Below are 17,481 nucleotides of genomic sequence, written 5' to 3'. Positions count from 1 at the left end.
CCTGTGCAACTGAGAGGGCCCAAAGATTGACCTCTAACAGCTTAATGAAAACTCAGCCATACTCAGTGACACAGATACTCAGTTTGCTTGTATGTGAAATGTTGTTCTGTTTTTTGGCTTTATAAGTAAATATATATTACAATAATAAATAGGTGTATGAGACTGTACTAAGGTCCATACATGTCATACTTCAAATGCCAGCTTCTGGATGTTTTGTGTCCCCCAGTATCCCACTAGCAACCTGTTACCTTTAGTAACAGATAGCCTTTTACTCATATTGTCAGCTTTGAGTTTTGGATGTGTTCTGGCTTATAATATTTCCTCTTCCTATGGCCATTTATAATGAAAATGAATGCTAGTTACAATTATAAATTAAATCACTTCTTCACATATCATATTACCAGAATTCAAGGGGCCTTATGAGAGGAAAAGAATATTTTCAAATAAAAAAAAGAGTAAAAATATTTTTAAAGGAACAAAACCACTTAAAACATAACCATGACAATCTGGTTCCAGAACTCTCATATGTATATACATTTCTATTCAGATCTTTAAACTTCTCCTCAGCAGTAAGAATTCTTTTGAGAGCAAATTTTATCATAGAGAAATATGAAGTAATTGCTGAAATAAGTTGTCAGATATTTTGAACTTTATATTGAGTAGCTTTTATATTTTCTGTGACTAGAACCCCACAGGTAATAGCAACATATAATTTCAAGCCTTTCTTAAATTTTGACAGTGGAATTTTTCTCCCTCTGCTGAGAGCCTATGTTTGCCATGGAATATATCCCCATGGTGTTTTAGAAAATTTACATGGAGAAATGGGATTAATGTTAGGATTTTTCTTTTCTTGAAGTACTTCTTTTAGGTGAAACTCCTACATAGTTCATAGAAAATAGGTGTGAAATAAACTTTTGGTGAATTTTAAGCTATACTAATTTGGATCATAAAACTGAAATATGTTAGTACTTTATTCTTTTTTTAACCCTCACTCGAGAACATGCTTATGGATTTTAGAGAGAGGGGAAGAGAGGGAGAAAGAGAGAGAAACATCAGTGCCAGTGAGAAACATCCGTTGGTTGCCTCTCGTAGGTGCCCCTACTGGGGACTGAACCACAACGTAGGCATATGTCCTGATGGGGAACCACTTCAACCAACTGAGCCCCACTGGCCAAGGCAGTACTTCTCTTAAATCTGGTTTAGTAACTGACAAGAGACTTAGTATATTCTCCATTGGTATTTCTCAAAATAGAGTCCTAGAGCCATCTGGATTTCAGCTACTATTGGTGTGTTTATTGTTTTGCTTTTTAAAAAAGATTTTATTAGTTTACTTTTAGAGAGAGAGAGAAGAAGGGAGGGAGAGAGAGAGAGGGACAGAAACAGCAATGTGTGAGAGACACATCCGTTGATTGCTTCTCACATACCCCCTACTGGGGACCTGGTCTGCAACCCAGGCATGCATCCAACGGGGAATCAAACCAGGGATCTTCAGTTTGTAGGCTGGTGCTCAATGAACTGAGCCACACCAGCCAGGGCTGGTGTTTTGTTTGTTTGTTTGTTTAAATAATATTATATCAGACTGATGGACAGAATTATATAGATCAATGGGGAGAGAGGGATCTGTATTTTATAATTTTCCTGTGTTATAAATATTCAAGTTGGGGAACTTGATATATCACGATGCCTAACACATGGCATGCATCCCTCTACTTCCTTATTGCATATTCATTGCAGAAATTACCAATTGATTGCCGTAGTTTTCCAGCAGGACTGACATAAAGCCACACAATAGTACTTGGTGCAGTGCTGAGGTAGCTGGATGGCTTGACAGATAAAATAACCCCTCTTGGAACTATTCTTAGGCAAAATAATCTTTAAAAACATAGTTAAAAATTTGGATATAAACACTGATATTCTTTAAGTTGTAAATAAGTCTCAAAAAATTTTGCACAAAATATTGACTATAAGGCTTCAAGTAGAGGAGAAAGCAAGTCTGAATTTATGAAAGTGTCAATGCTGGAAACCATATTTATAATAACAAAAGTAATCGACTATGGAAGAAAACATAAAAAGATAGTTTTTCAAAGGGCATAGTATAATGAGGCCATTAAACACTCTGTTTGAGTCACTTTGTAGCTTCTGAAAGCTTGAATGTACATTGTGTAAATTATGTTCATAATTATAACCTTAATAGCCAGAAAAAGATAAGGTATTTTTCAGACAGTATGTTCAAGGCAGTTTGTGATACATTTTAGAAAGTTCCCAACCAAGGAAGCTGAAGTACAAGGCATCCATGAAATGTGAATTCTTCTCTAACTGATAAAATTAACAACAATTTTTCAATCTTAAGATTTCAAATAATTCATTTTTATAATCCATGTCAGATTTGTTTTATTCATCTACTACAATACTCTTTATTGAAGACAGTTAATAGTCAATACATATACCTTGTCTTGTCTTGTTATACTCTATAAAACCAAACTTTTTGTAATATGATTATTTTATGTAGTGAATTTAGAATTAGATGAAGAAATTGACTGTCAAATAATTCCTATAAAATGATAATTTTCAATTTTAATGTTTATTAAATGCCTTTGATAAATATGTTAAGGGTGATGATTTCTCACTGACATAGTAAATCAAAAATATAAAACACATTTATTGCTTTTTTTGATAAGTGCACAGGCTGGATTTTGTAAATAGATCCATATGTATTTAGTATAAAAACAATGATTTACAGGAGTTCTAAAGCAAAAAATCCCTTTACAAAAATAACTCTGGCCATTCTTTTTTAAAAAAATATTTATCATGTTAATATTAACACATAAGCATAAAAATCCAGTTATTATTTTATATATTTAAAAATATAATTGTTGTGGAAATATGATGATTAATTTTTAAAAACACGTATCATGTCATTTTCTATTTAAAATACTAATAAAGTTAATTGTTTTATGTGAAGTGGACTTGATATACCAAGGAGGCAGTTTCAGAGACAGTCTTTAAGGGAATTGCTGGTGACAAACATACCAACAATTTCATGGCCAAATGAATAATAGAAGCAATTTCTACCACAACCATCTCAAACATGCCCTTTTCCTTACTGGAATCCTTGGAACAAGCATTGGACTTAGAGTCAGGAGATAGGACTCCCAGTCTTGGCTTCTAGTTGGGTAGTTACAATTATAAAGGAAAATCATGTAGTTAACTAAGTATGTATATAGGTGGACATAGTTGTCCATTTTGTGATCCTGTGAATATCTGGGAAAGAAGTGTTTAATACTTAAATATAACTTCTTGATTATGGGAAGAAAGAACTTGAAATGGATTGGTTAAAATAAAGGCACGAACTTTTTAAGATGATTATACCACATAGTTGAAGTGTTAACACTCAACTATTTCATTGACAATAATAAAGATTTGTGCCTCCCTACTTTTTGTAAGCTACTGCATCAAGGACCACAGTTGTGTTTTATTTAAAAGGCAATCCAAGGTAGGAATGTTCACTGAGTGCTTCTGTAAGCTTTAACTATAACTTATAAAAAGAAATATTTTAACTATTCTTATTGAACACATTCCACAATGTTTGACTGTTCTTAAACTTTACTCTAAAAAAAATAATCTGGAATTGTTTTGGGAACACTGCTTTAAAAGCAACTAATTTTTTTTACTGAATAACTCCATAACTCTAGCTAAATGTAATTAGAATCTAATAGTTTGTTAGGAGTATTTTTCCAACTTTTAAATGACACCTTTACAGAAAATATGACAGCTCTTTGCCCCTCTTTTTAGTTTGACATCATCTGTAAGATTCTAAGGAAGTCCGACCAGTGATTAAATGATGACTGGTAGGACATGATAACCTAACTGCATTAGAGAGTAGACCTCTTTTTATAATTTTCACTGTGAGCACTTGATATTTATTTAGCTGTACTAATATTTTCTATTTAAATTTGTTTAAGGAGTTAAAGCTTAACTATATCCATAGTACTAACATCAATTTTGTGTAAGAGTAACTTTTAAGTTTAATCTTTTAGCTTCCTTATTTTTAAGCATTCTGACTTATTATTATATTATCATGAATATTCTTTGTTTTTTTCCACTTTCACTTCTCTTTCTGATATTGCACAATTATACTCTTTTCTTTTTTCATCCCAGTAACTAAGAGAATATGTAGAATTTAAATTTTATTCAGCCAGATTATGAAGGAGGTAGAAGAGGATTTGCAAATTAGCTTGATTTTTATCTGTATGCAATGTCCTATCTACTTTGTTTGCATTATTATTTATTATTGTTAAATATAGTTAATTTTGTCTTTTATCAGGACTGCTGATCCTTTTTAGTCCAGCTGTATTGAATAGATAGGGGTAAGGAGTTTACAAACCTCAAGTAATATTATGGTAAGTTCCCTGAACTGTTGCAAATTACATTAGCAGAAATCAATTAATTAACATCACTAAAGGAATAGAGTTGTAGAAGAATAAACAATATAAGGGAGAACACTGCCTGTGGTGTTGGATGTAAAAGGAATTTCTAAGGCTTTTATCATTCATTGACACATGGAAAGGATTTCTTTGAAATCAGTTTCTTCCAGTTGGCTCTTCAGAGTTTCCATTGGAGGTATTTATCATTCACAAGGCTTTGGTATCACAAATGTTAATGATGAATGAAAAAGAGAATCTCAGTCAGTGGGTATATCTGTCAAAGGGCTAGCTCCCATTTGGGGAGTTATTAATATCCATAGAGTAAATATTTTTCTATAGAATTCTGCACATTTAATGTACTTTTGAAATACATGCAGTTGGTTGGAAATCTGTTGTCTTAAACTGATCATTTAATTTTTACTTTCATATCTTCTTAATATTCAGGGATGCAGGGCACTACTGAGAAAATAGGTGTAAACTGTGACTACGATGATAAACAGAAAATTTTTAAGTCTTTGGTGAAGAACTAATGAATTGTCTTATTAACAAAAATTATGTTGATCCCATAAGAAATACACATGAGTAGAAAACAACAACAGATGATGAAATTTCGTATTTAGTAGAGAAAGAAATAACAAAAATCTTAAGGAGAATTTAAGAAAAATGTAAATGAATCTTATTTAAAATATTTGTGTATTTGTCATTTTTAGAAAATAAATGATTGAGGTAATTGCATGATAAAAATATGATGTGTCATATTTTTCCTCCTTGAATCACATGGTTATATAGAAGTTTATCTTAAATTAAGAAATTCTTCTTGGGTTATTGAAACATTTTCACCTTCACAACCCAGACTATCTTACAGTATCCTATTTTGTTGAGTAATGTTTCTCCAATAGTGTATATGTTCCAAAAGTGAATTAAAATTTTAAGAGGATTCACTGCCTTACAATTCTGAGTTCATATTTGTCTTTTATTGCTTATTCAAATTCCATTTGTGTCATCGAGTGGCCAGGATCTGAGCAGCAGTGTGTCTCCCACCTAGTGGAAGGCCAGAGCTAGTAGCCTGCACGTCTGTTTGCCCTTAACGGTCCAATTCTCAGATATTGACCAGTGGAACAAAGTAATTGAGCAGCTAGGAACACCGTGTCCGGAATTCATGAAGAAATTGCAACCCACAGTAAGAAACTATGTGGAGAATCGGCCTAAGTATGCAGGACTCACCTTCCCCAAGCTCTTTCCAGATTCCCTCTTTCCCGCTGATTCTGAGCACAATAAACTCAAAGGTAAGCCCATCAGGGACAAATTCAGAATCACTACGTGGGTGAGGGGCTAGATAAGCAAATGGTAGAGACACCTCTATAGTTTGAATTACCTCAATTTACAGAGAGGTCTTTCTTTTTTTATTATTTCACCAGAATTTTGTTGCGTTGAATATACTTGAAATAAGTTATTGGCTAATGCTGAGAAATCTTTATAATGGTGAGTTTTTCATTATGATGGTTATTTATTGTAAGGGTATCTAAAAGTAATGTAACACAATTACAATCATAAATATAACTGCTACTGTAGAAGTGCTGAGGGAATACAGTAGGAGATTAATTAGAGACTGCAGTTCCAGGACTCCTCCAAGGGTTTCTGATTGATTCAGGGGAATAATCTGGCTCAGGAGAGGTATTTCTTAAAGGATCTCTCTTCCAAAGGGCAAGTGGCGGAGGGTTTTAGAATTGTCTGGATATTCAAAAGAAAGAACAATCCTGAAGTATGCAACAGTGTGGTCCAGGTTAGTTATTTCATGGACCTTACTTAAAATCTTAAAATTGTTTTGCAGTGTAACTCTAGGGCCAACAGAATATATATCGAAATCATTGTTTCAATTCTTTTTATTACCTGGAAAATATTTTCAACACAAGAGTTTCATAGTAAAACCTTGGAGAAGCAGGTGTCTGAGTTCTAGTTGTATTTTAGGGAATGATTAACCACCTTTTAAAAAATATTTAGTTGACAAATGAGATTTTACCTACACATTTTATACTCCCTATAAACACTTTCATTAATAAGTAATTCTTCATCCTACTATGTCTATAGTCATGAACTTTCATAACAAATCTGAGTTTCTTCACCCACAAAATTGGGATAATACAGGGTCTGGCATAAGTAACACCTACTTGAGTGGGGTTGGTAGGACAATAATATGGGTGTAACAATTTACAGTTTTAATTTGAACATTTCACCTAAAATGTCATATGGTATCCTGGAGTATGATATTGTCATATTACAGAATTATATGTATTTTGTACTAAAGATTTTGTAATAAAAAAGGGGAGTTATTTGTGCCTGACTCTGTATTGCCTCAGTCACAGGAATGGAGACAGGGAATAAATTTGTATAAAGTATAATATAAATAAAAATCTAATTCTTACGTTAACTTAGGACATTTCTGAAAAAGTCCTAAGTGATTTTGAAACAAATTTGATTTGGCACCTCTCATTATACCTGGCACACAGTGTACAAGTAAACATTTAGTATTTTGTAAACTGAACTAAATCTTCCCCATCGATTTGCTTACTAAGTCTTGTGGAGGTTTTTCTCAAAACCTGACCCCTCTTCTCTGTCCTTAAAGCTTCTGCTCCTGTTGAAGTCTTCTTCATCTCTCTTATCCTCAAAAATGTCAACCCTGGCCTTCTTGCCTCCTTAACTGCTTTAGCCCTTTTCCTAGCTCAGAAAAGCTTTAAAAAATGAGCAGTCCACACTTACTCCACCTACTACCTTTTAAAAAAGTATTCTTTTAAATTCATTTTTACTTATGTGAGCAATACACATACACATTCTCTCCTCCTCTAAGGTATTTTCAGTTTGTTGGCTATCTTCACAGACCTTTTCTATGCATTTACATACCTAAATAGAGAGAGGGAAATATTTCTTGTCTTGTTGAGGTGGGACACATAGCATCATGAACTGTGGATCATTCTGCAACTTTTTTTTTCACTTACCAACATGTCCATGTGAGTGCACGAGGCCTGTCCAGAAAGTATCCAGCAATGTACTATGAAAAAATAGACATTTATTGAAGAAGATACAAGAAACTTTGAACATAACACAATGATACCTCAGTCCTTTTCAAAGTAGGCACCTTGGGACCTCATGTAGTTCTTCCAAATGCCATCAGTGGCTCCCTTGTATTTTCCTGAATCTCACTGATAACCTGAAATCCCTTCTTTTTCAAAGGTGATTTTAGTTTGGGAAAAGCCAGAAGTCCCATGGCATAAAATCTGGGCTGTAGAGGAGCTTAGTCACCTGAGTGATTTTATGTTTCACCAAAGAACTCTGCATGAGATGTGATACATGAGTGGGCACATTGTTGTGGTGAAGCTGCCAATCACCAGTTGCCCATAGCTACAGCCTTCTGAATGATCCAAAGAGTTTCCACAGAGAAATATTCAAGCCTAATGCAAAATTTGATGCAGATTTGTCTCTCTGCGTGCTCAGTCATTTTTGAATGCAATGGGCGCACAGTACACATGCTCACTCAATAGCCTCTACTGCCCCCACTGACTAACACAGTGAAGTCATCATTGTTCACACATGTGCATTCCAGTCCACTCTCCTTGGCTGTCAGGTTACATAGATGTCATGCAAACTGTTCTTGTTATATTAACAATGGTTGGATTTTTTCCGGACATATGCTTTCCAGCTCTCGTATGTAGAGCTACTGCATTCTTTAATTCCAGAATACAATTCCAAGGTATGGCTGTTATCAAAGGCCATTTAGCTACTCTGCAGATGGAAATTTAGATTGTTTTTAAAACTTTTTATTCCATAACCAATGCTGCAGTGAACTCTCCTTCTGTATGCATCACGTGAACATGTGCACCTGTTTCTCTAGGCTGTGTATTTAAAAGTGGAACTGCTGAGTCATAAAGCATTCACAGTTTAAACTTTAATAGATACTGCCAAATTTGCCTTCTAAAAAATCTGCATCAATTCATGTTCCTACCAACATAAAGGAAATTACCTAGTGTTTGTGGATATCATACCATCTTTTATTCTTGCAAATCTGGTGGATAAAAATATTTCACTGTTTCATTTTGCATTTCCCTAATCTTTTGGTGAAGTTACATGATGTTTAGGAGGAAAGTGCTAGTTGATCTTTATTTTCTTAATTTCTTCTCCCTCCAAGAAATTTCTTTGCCAAAATCAAAATTTTACTAATTGTTTTTCTCTTTTATCATTCCAGCCAGCCAAGCCAGGGACTTGTTGTCAAAGATGCTAGTGATTGACCCAGCCAAGAGGATATCAGTGGATGACGCCTTACAGCATCCGTACATCAATGTTTGGTACGACCCTGCCGAAGTGGAGGCGGTAAGGCCTAGGCTTCTTTTACTTTCCTTCCACAAACAAATCAGAGTAAATGGGTGCTCGATGGTGAAAACTGAGAGAATTAGAGCACTCAAATGGACCTACATGAAATTCCTGTCACAAAATTATTACTTCCCCTTTATGAGTTATTTTCTTGTACTTACATTTTAAATGCATTTCTTTTTCAGGATTTTCACAGTGATTTAATCCAACAAAGCTTAGTTTTCCATGAAACTCTTCCATTTGTTTTTGTTAAATTGTCAACTCCTTCTTTGTGTTTATCAGCTTCTCCTGATGCCAACTAAATAGCAGACACTGTAATAGAGGATAAGTTACCTTCCCTCTATTTCCTTCATAAGATGCCTGCCATTAGTAAAATGTAGTACCAGAAACACTTTGGTTATAAAGTTTATGACAGGCCATTGGTGACTTTGTGAAACCTTGCATACATTAGATGAGAAAAGCTGGGTATTCCAATAAGGACATTATTTCAGGTTGATTCTAAAAGGATTACCGCAGTAAAGTATAGCTCCGTATTTTAAATCTAGACACAATTTAGTAGTGTTCTCAGAAGCACAACTCTCTTTTCTTTCCTTTTTTTAAAACTATTTTTCAGCCACTTAATATCCTCTCCTTTCTCCTTTCCTCTGTGTGGAGTCTGTGCTGCACAACACAGACGGGGTTGTTGCCCGCTGTTTGATAGGCCTCCTGGAGGAAACGTCCTTCTGTCCCTCTTCTAAATGTTATTATCGGCGATGGTGCCTTTCCCCAAAACATCAAATCTTTAGAATGCCTGTGCTCAATGACCTGATTTTTGTTTATACAATACCTTCAAAGTACTTTATTTGAATTGGTTCTTAGTCTTTGAAATACTCTTTTTGCTTGTTTTCTTGTGTCCTTCTCTGCACGCTGACTACTCTTGCTCGAGCATAGTGTGCTTTGTTTCAGCTCCACTTCCTCTGTTTCATTGCCTGCTTGCCCACGTCAGGGATGCCAGGTTCAAACTGACTTAATTCTTATCCTTTTATTTCATGGAGAAGTGAGATCTGACAGATGGGAGTGGGGATAGGGTAGAATCACATTTAATATCATCCACATGACATTAAAGAAGCTACTTTTCATATCAACCCAATCCTTAAGCATTCAAAAATTTCAGAGACAACACTTCTCTGATAAAGGAGTCTCCTGGTTGTAGAAGCAAGAGGATAGTCCTCAATAACATTCCCCTGAAATTTCATTTTGCTTCAAATTAATTTTTATTCACTTGATTTGATTTTTACAAAATAAAAGTGCTAAAATTAAATAGATCAAAGACCTATGTTGTTTTCAAAATATATTAAATGTATTCAAGTCTTTCTATAAAAGTACAATATTCATTATAAGTCACTTGCCCAAAATGTCTATAATTTCATTCAGTGAATAAAAATGATAAAATAAACACTGATTAACAAAAACAATTCAGGTATAATTATAATGATTTTAAAACTAAAAAAATTAGTGTTGTTACAACTAAAAAATAGATCTTTTCCAATTTCTCATTCTTGGGAAATACTTTCAAAGATGTTCTTGAGATAGAATGAAGTAATGAAATAAGTAAGATGAAGTATAATTTATATGTGAAAATTAAGTATGAGAATATTTTTCTCTGTTGATTTTCAAGAAAATATTTTAGATTATGTTGAAAAAAATCTTTAGACAAACATAAATTATTTGAAATTGTTGCTCCTTATTTATTTTGATAGTTCAAATCACATGGCACATTTTCTTCCCTTGCATCTAATGTAATGTGTGTAATCCGTTTGTAATGTATTGTGGCCTAGAGTTTAATTGGTATCACAAAGTCTGCATTTGTCATTCACTTGTAATTATGTTGCCCATAAAAGAGAAGATTGATTAGAATCTATAACAGTATATTAATGAACATTCTCAATGAGTTTTTATTTTAACTTTTTATGAAAAATTCCTTTGAAGGATAAAAAGATGAAATTTAGGGTACTAAAATAGCTAGAACCATTTTTTTCAACCATTTCAATATTATAATGTTGAGGCATGGATAGTAACAACACAAGACTTAGGATGTGGGAGAAAGATATTATTGAGCCTGAAAGTCAAGAAAATGGATTGGTTAACACACAGAACGAGTAAATATTTAGCAACTTGACTGGGATCATTAGTTATACAAGGGTAAACATTTTACAGCTGGAAATGTTGCAATGAATAAGGTGGAATCCTGATGCTAGGGCGAGATTAGTTTATTACTCTATGAAATGTATCACAGAGGTCATAACTAAGGGTGTTAGAAGCACTGATCACTAAGCTTTCTGAAATATCCTTAGAATCAGTGCTTTTGTTATTATTTGTGAACGTATTTTAATGTAAGATGACCTTTTTTTACAGACACATGGTAAAGCTATAATGGAGTCATATGTTCTACAATCCAAATAAATAGAAGTATGAAATAATCAAAATTTCCCTAATTAGGAGTCATCAGAATATCCAAGTTTAAACAGCTTTTAAGTAACTCATGTTAGAGAGGGGGTAAATTCAATGATGAAAGGAAACAAAAATAAGTTTCACTGGAGGAAAATAAAGACAAGAGGAGTTAGGGATAGAGGAGAAAGTAGAAAGATTGTGACGGCTTCAGAAAAAGTAGGAAGAAGAGTAATGTTATGTGCACTAGTCTATTAATCATACCACAGGCTGTCCTACCGCGTCTCCAAAAGAGCCAAAGTACAGAATGAAAAGACAAGAGCATATGAATGCTGTCCTGACTCTGAGAGAAAATTATTCATGTAATCATGAAGTTGAAAATTTTGAAAACCAAATGTTAAGGTTAATAGTTACCTATCTGTATAGTAGTACAGAAAGATTTTGAAGTTATAACTGCTCAAATTTTAGCAAGTTTTCATTCAAGGAATGTTTAGAATAATAAAATCATGTGCCCCACATCGAGCACAAAGGCCACCTGTGATGTCAGTGCTGCTTCACAAAACCATTAGAGGCATTCTGAGTCTCAGTATTCATCAAGAGGGCAATGGTATCAGACACACACACGCAATGTATCGAGTTGTGTGCATTTCAAAGGTATAAAAGATGTGTTAGGTTTAAATTTCTCTTTTGCCACTTACTATCTGGTCAAGTTTTTTAACTTTGCGGCCACTCAGTTTCTTGTCTAAACCAAGAATAGGAAACAATCCTACTTACTGCATAGTGTTGTTCTGAGAATTTAGAGTAAATGTTCATAAAGTGCTTAGTACAGTACTTCACAACCAATAAGTGTCATATAAATTATTATTATTATTTTTATTACTATCACTATAATGACTTTTACATACAAAGCTTTACTAGCTTTTGATATTAGTAAAAACAGATACGTATGCAGTGAAAAAGACCAGCTGGACAAGAAACTGCAGAACTATTCCACAACATTAAAAATAATCACTGAAAATGACCTAGTTCCTACAAGATTTAAAATTTCTTTTTTTTGCTGATGTATTCCCACCTTTACCTTCCAAATGTAGGAGCATTGAGTGCCATTAATTTAAATCAAATTAAAGAGAAATGATATAGTTCATAATTCCTCATTGTAACTGTCGTTATGAAACTAGGGAATATTTAGGGCTATTTGTGGGAATCATTTTGAATGTTTACCCTGTGCTCTGTTGGAGGGAAAGATAGACAAAGTGAGGATTAGTTGCCTTGCTTCTTGCCAGATTTTTGAGTTTAGAGACCCTGCTATGTTGCAGGGTGGCTTTCACCCTGCAACCCCTGAGAGCAGAGGTATAGAGAACCTTTAAAGGTATTTTCACAAGCTAAGGAGGAATAGTTTAACTATGTCCCAAGGCATATGAAAAGAGAAATGAGGAACATTAAATGCGACCATTTTTTAAAAACACAGTTTTATTTCTCTCAGACTCCATGATAAAATGCCTGCGTGCAGAAGCCTTACAAATGGTTTCTGTAGTAGCTCTGCATTGCTAGGGGTGGGAGAGGGACGAGAAGAAGAGAGAGAGATGCGCTCAGCAACCAAACCAAAGGCATCAGAGCTCCAAGGAATCATCATAAGGAAGCCAATTAAAATGTATAGGGCTGGAGAAGGTCATGTCTTCATTACTGAATTCATGACAAAAAGGAAGGATCACTACCTGACACTGGAACCACCACCCAAGAGGGATTAGGGGTGGGGCCCAGCTTTCGCCTGCGGTGATCAGTCATATCCAGGGTGGTGCTGAAGCCTCTGTCTCAGAGAGGCCCAGATAATCCTAAATAGTGAAAACTTTATGAATCTGGATGGAGGAGCAGGTTGAACCAGTCAGGCAGCTGGTTTCTAAGGTTCTGTTCTCCAGTGAGAGCCTGGCTTCTTGAAAACTCAGAGGAGGAGTGGCAAACAAGATAGGACCTTCTGTGTGGCAGCCACATCAGAATTACAGGAGAGAATGCTAGAACAGAGCCTTGGAACATGTGGCTGCAGCTGAGAAATGGACTGAGGAGAGAGGTTGGCCATGTTTTTCTTGGGAATATAAGTACACGTACCAGCCTTATAGAGAGAGAGGGGAAAAGTTGTGAGTAATCCAAACCTAGCCAGTTTGAGTGGAGCATAAGGGAGGCAAGGCTGATGCTGCACTTGTTTACAATTTCTTACCTAATTCAAGATTAATTTGGGAATTGGGATAGGCCTGGGTGGGAATTTCACGTACCTGTGCAGATCCTGAGTTGAACAACCTGGTCTTCAGATTCCCGGTGAGAGTGTAGCCTGGGAAACAGAGTAATGCTTACATGTATCAGTGCTGCAGTTCAATTAAAATAAGCACTTAGAAAATGTAAACACACAATAGTTAGCAATGTTACACATTTACTGTTTATTTATAACATAAGGTAATTCAGAGAGTCTTATATGAATTATTTACTCTTGCATTACTTTAGGGATTATGTTATTTTTTTTTTGCCTATAATGAAAGAATTTATAGGAACAAGTTACCCTATTATATTAAGGTGTTTTATTACAAAACCACCATAGATTTTATGCCCTTTGAGCAGAGTTGCAATCAGATATTACTTTAACCTTTCTGTCTGCCATTGTATATTATTGATCATTAGCACAGAAAGCACATAGAAAGGGATGGCCAACCATGCAGGAAATACATTATTTTCAATATTCGTGTGACATAGATATGTAAATTTTAATGTTGCATATATCTGGAAAACTGTTCAAGATAAACCTTAAATGAGAGCTTGGAGATCATTATAAATAGCTTTGTGCAGCAGTTTAGCAAATATCAACATTCAGAATATCAGCTTTACAATTGTGAGCAGCTACAGGGACCCAGGACCAGAAATTATGATGAGGACAATACAACGGGCTGGATGTGGGAGCAGAGAACATTAAGGGGAGAATCAAAAGCCTGCGGTGAAAGTAGTACAGGTTGCAGAGCTTGGTCTGAGCAATCCCAAGTGAGAGCTGATGCAGATACTTGGACAAATCAGATAAGGGCAGGCAATTAAGTCTAGCTCTGAATAGATATTTGGTCTAAAGTTAGAGGTCTGAGCAGATGCCACACCAAAGGGCATTTAATCAGTGGGAAAACTAAGGATATAATTTGCAACTGTCGAGAGCCACTTTCAACCCTAGAGCAAAGAGGTGGTTTTTTACTAGAGCCGAGAGATAGGTAGTGATGGCCAATCCAGGGGGAGCTGGGATCACAGACACAAGAGATATAGCTGCTTCTAAAAGAGCAATGGGAAGAAATGGCCTGGCTTCTCCTCACTCCCCCATCTCCTAGTGGTACGTTTCTCATGGTAGCTGAGACTAGTCCTAAGCCAGCTGATAGGCGAACTTGGAAATGTAGCCTACAGGGGATATCTTCTGAGATACAAAGCAGATAAATGAATGGTGGGGACTGTATCTGTGGGCACATAGGCTCAGGGCTGGCAAACACCTATTCATTCTTTCCTCATTTCCATCTCTGGAATCCTCAACTAAGTAAGTGGTCATCCACACTTTATCTGACAGGAGAAGGCTTTGGAGATTGGACGAGGTGCTCAGGGGCCTCACTGGGTTAAAGTATAGTAAACATTACCTCTTATAACCCCTAATTATACTCTTCTGCTGCCAAGGAGGTTCAGTAAACTAAAAAAGAACTCTATCTTTTCTTTCTTCTCATTTCTTTCTTTCTTTTTTGTCTGTCCTCTTTTGAGCCCTTTCCCTTTCGATCCAGCTCTGCAGAGCTATTTACATAGGCTCTGATTATTTGTTAACAATTTAGCCTTTATTCATGTATTCTGTAACTATTTAGGAACCCGAACCATGTGTCCCACACTGACCTAGGTGCTGAACTTAAAAACAAAAATCAAAGTGCTTGCATTCATTGATCTTGGTGGGCTTTTATTTCCTTAATCGCTGTGGAAATATTTATTGGTTTGGAATCTTGTAATTTATCATCTTTGGATATAAATTCCTCCAAATGTGGGTGATCTGTCTTATCTGACTACTTAACTTGTTTAGTATTTAATTTTCTGAATGTAAGAAGCAGCTGTAATAACTTGTCCTCTCAATGGTAATTAGTTATAACTAAATTGCAGTGACTAGCTTCTAATCTTTAACCAGTTGCATCAGTTGCTTTGAATTAACAAATTATGATTACCTATCTCTAGCTATGATTTTTAAAAAAAAACCTGTTAGGCTTTGAATATAAATTAATGTATCCTGATCAGTTTTTAGTAGCTGAAATGCATAGATTATTATTGAATAATCAAAGAATCCTGAAGTTGGCATTCTATGTAACCGAAAGACTTCATTTATAGTTTAAAGATTCCTCTATAAATATATTGATGATCTGGGACCTTTAAACAAAATGTAAGTGGTTGAGGTAATGGTGGGAATTATTCTCATCCTCTATTTCTAATTTTCTTGAATATATTTTTATATTAAAAGATAATATCATTTGATTATGAATATCATGTGTTAATTTGCTCTGTTAACTTACTTCATGAATGAGTTTTTGTTTGTCTTATCTTCGTTTTCCTTAACTTAGCCAATTGTCTTCTACTGAATTCTCTTGAGTCCCTAAGTTCCTAAAACAATGTGGTATGGAACATGGTATTGGGTGGGGTTAGAAATGGGTCCAATTGTGTGTTAAATATATCCGTGTATAGATTTAGGATTAAGAAAAAATATTAGCTGCCACAAATATGAATTTGATACATCTAATGTTCAAACAGTTCATCAGTAGTTACTACTTTTTGGTGATAAACCACTGAATAAATTGTATATGGACTTACTTCAAAAATTTTATAATCTGGTGAGTCTGTGTTTGTGTTGTGTTAAACATGAAGTACCTAGAGGAGATGAGTTGAATAAGTTATAAATTAATCACCTGTCTGTATAAGCTCTGTCCCCTTTTAATCCCCTTTTTGTCTCCCATTGAGACGAAAAGGGGATTAAAATCTTTGTAACTGACATTTTCCTTCAGTGAGTAATAGCAAAAGCTTAGGCCATGTCCTCAGTACAGCTTCTGAATAAGTAACCAATCTGAAATTCAAAAACTACTGTTTTTCTTAATTCTCTCCACAGGATACAGATACACGCCTCAAACAGTTTATAGATGTTATTTTTGTTTGTCTTTGTGTGCCAGAGAAGAAAGTCATTTTGGATATGAAGTTTGTTATAACTTTTTAATATATTTTGTTATGCTATTACAGTTGTCCCATTTTTTTCTCCCCTTTATTCTCCTCTCTGCCCTGTACCCTCCTCCCACCATCATTCCCCTCCCTTCATATCCATGGGTCGTACATATAAGTTCTTTGGCTTCTACATTTCTGATACTATTCTTAACCTCCCCCTGTCTATTTTGTACCTACCATTTATGCTACTTATTTCCTGTATTTTTTCCCCTATTCTCCCTCCTACTCACAAATAACCCTCCATGTGATCTTCATTTCTGTTCCTATTCTATTTGTTTGCTGAGTTCATTTTTGTTTTTGTTTTTAGGCTCAGTTGTTGATAGTTGTGAGTTTGTTGTCATTTTACTGTTTGTATTTTTGATCTTCTTTTTCTTAGGTAAGTCCCTTTATAATAAGGGTTTGGTGATGATGAACTCCATTAACTTAACCTTATCTGGGAAGCCCATTTTCTGCCCTTCCATTCTAAATGATAGCTTTGCTGGATACAGTAATCTTGGATGTAGGTCCTTGCCTTTCATGACTTTGAATACATCTTTCCATCACCTTCTTGCCTGCAAGATTTCTTTTGAGAAATCAGTTGAAAGTCTTATGGGAACTCCTTTGTAGGTAACTGTCTCCTTTTCTCTTGCTGCCTTTAAGATTCTCTCCCTATCTTTAATTTTGGGTAATATAATTATGATGTATATTGGGGTATGCTTCCTTGGGTCCAACTTTATTGGGACTCAATGAGTTTCTTGGACTTCTTGGAAGTCTATTTCCTTTGCAAGATTGGGGAAGTTCTCCTTCATTATGTTTTCAGATAAGTTCTCAATTTCTTCCTGTTTTCTCCTTCTGGCACCCCTATGATTCAGATGTTGAAATGTTTAAAGTTGTCCTGGAGGTTCCTAAGCCTCTATTCATTTTTTTGAATTCTTGTTTCTTCATTCTGTTCTGGTTGAATGTTTATTTCTTCCTTCGTCCAAACCATTGATTTCAGTCCTAGTTTCCTTCTCTTCACTGTTGGTTCCCTGTACATTTT

The 17,481-nt window shown here is 35.0% G+C and overlaps 1 protein-coding gene across 3 annotated transcripts in view; it reads left to right on the top strand.

The window, feature by feature from the left end:
* The window catches only part of MAPK10 (mitogen-activated protein kinase 10), a 312,569-nt gene that overhangs the window by 256,146 nt on the left and 38,942 nt on the right, over nucleotides 1-17,481 (top strand). For all 3 annotated transcript variants that reach the window (XM_024574933.4, XM_024574935.4, XM_053923049.2), the window contains exons 10-11: nucleotides 5,528-5,710; nucleotides 8,662-8,786. In XM_024574933.4, coding sequence (XP_024430701.1) covers nucleotides 5,528-5,710; nucleotides 8,662-8,786 — 308 coding nt within the window. The remainder of the gene's footprint in view (nucleotides 1-5,527; nucleotides 5,711-8,661; nucleotides 8,787-17,481) is intronic.

This window comes from Desmodus rotundus, chromosome 4 (genome assembly GCF_022682495.2).
Source record: "Desmodus rotundus isolate HL8 chromosome 4, HLdesRot8A.1, whole genome shotgun sequence".
Classification (NCBI taxonomy): Eukaryota; Metazoa; Chordata; class Mammalia; order Chiroptera; family Phyllostomidae; genus Desmodus; species Desmodus rotundus.
This window is presented reverse-complemented; position numbering and strand designations above follow the sequence as displayed.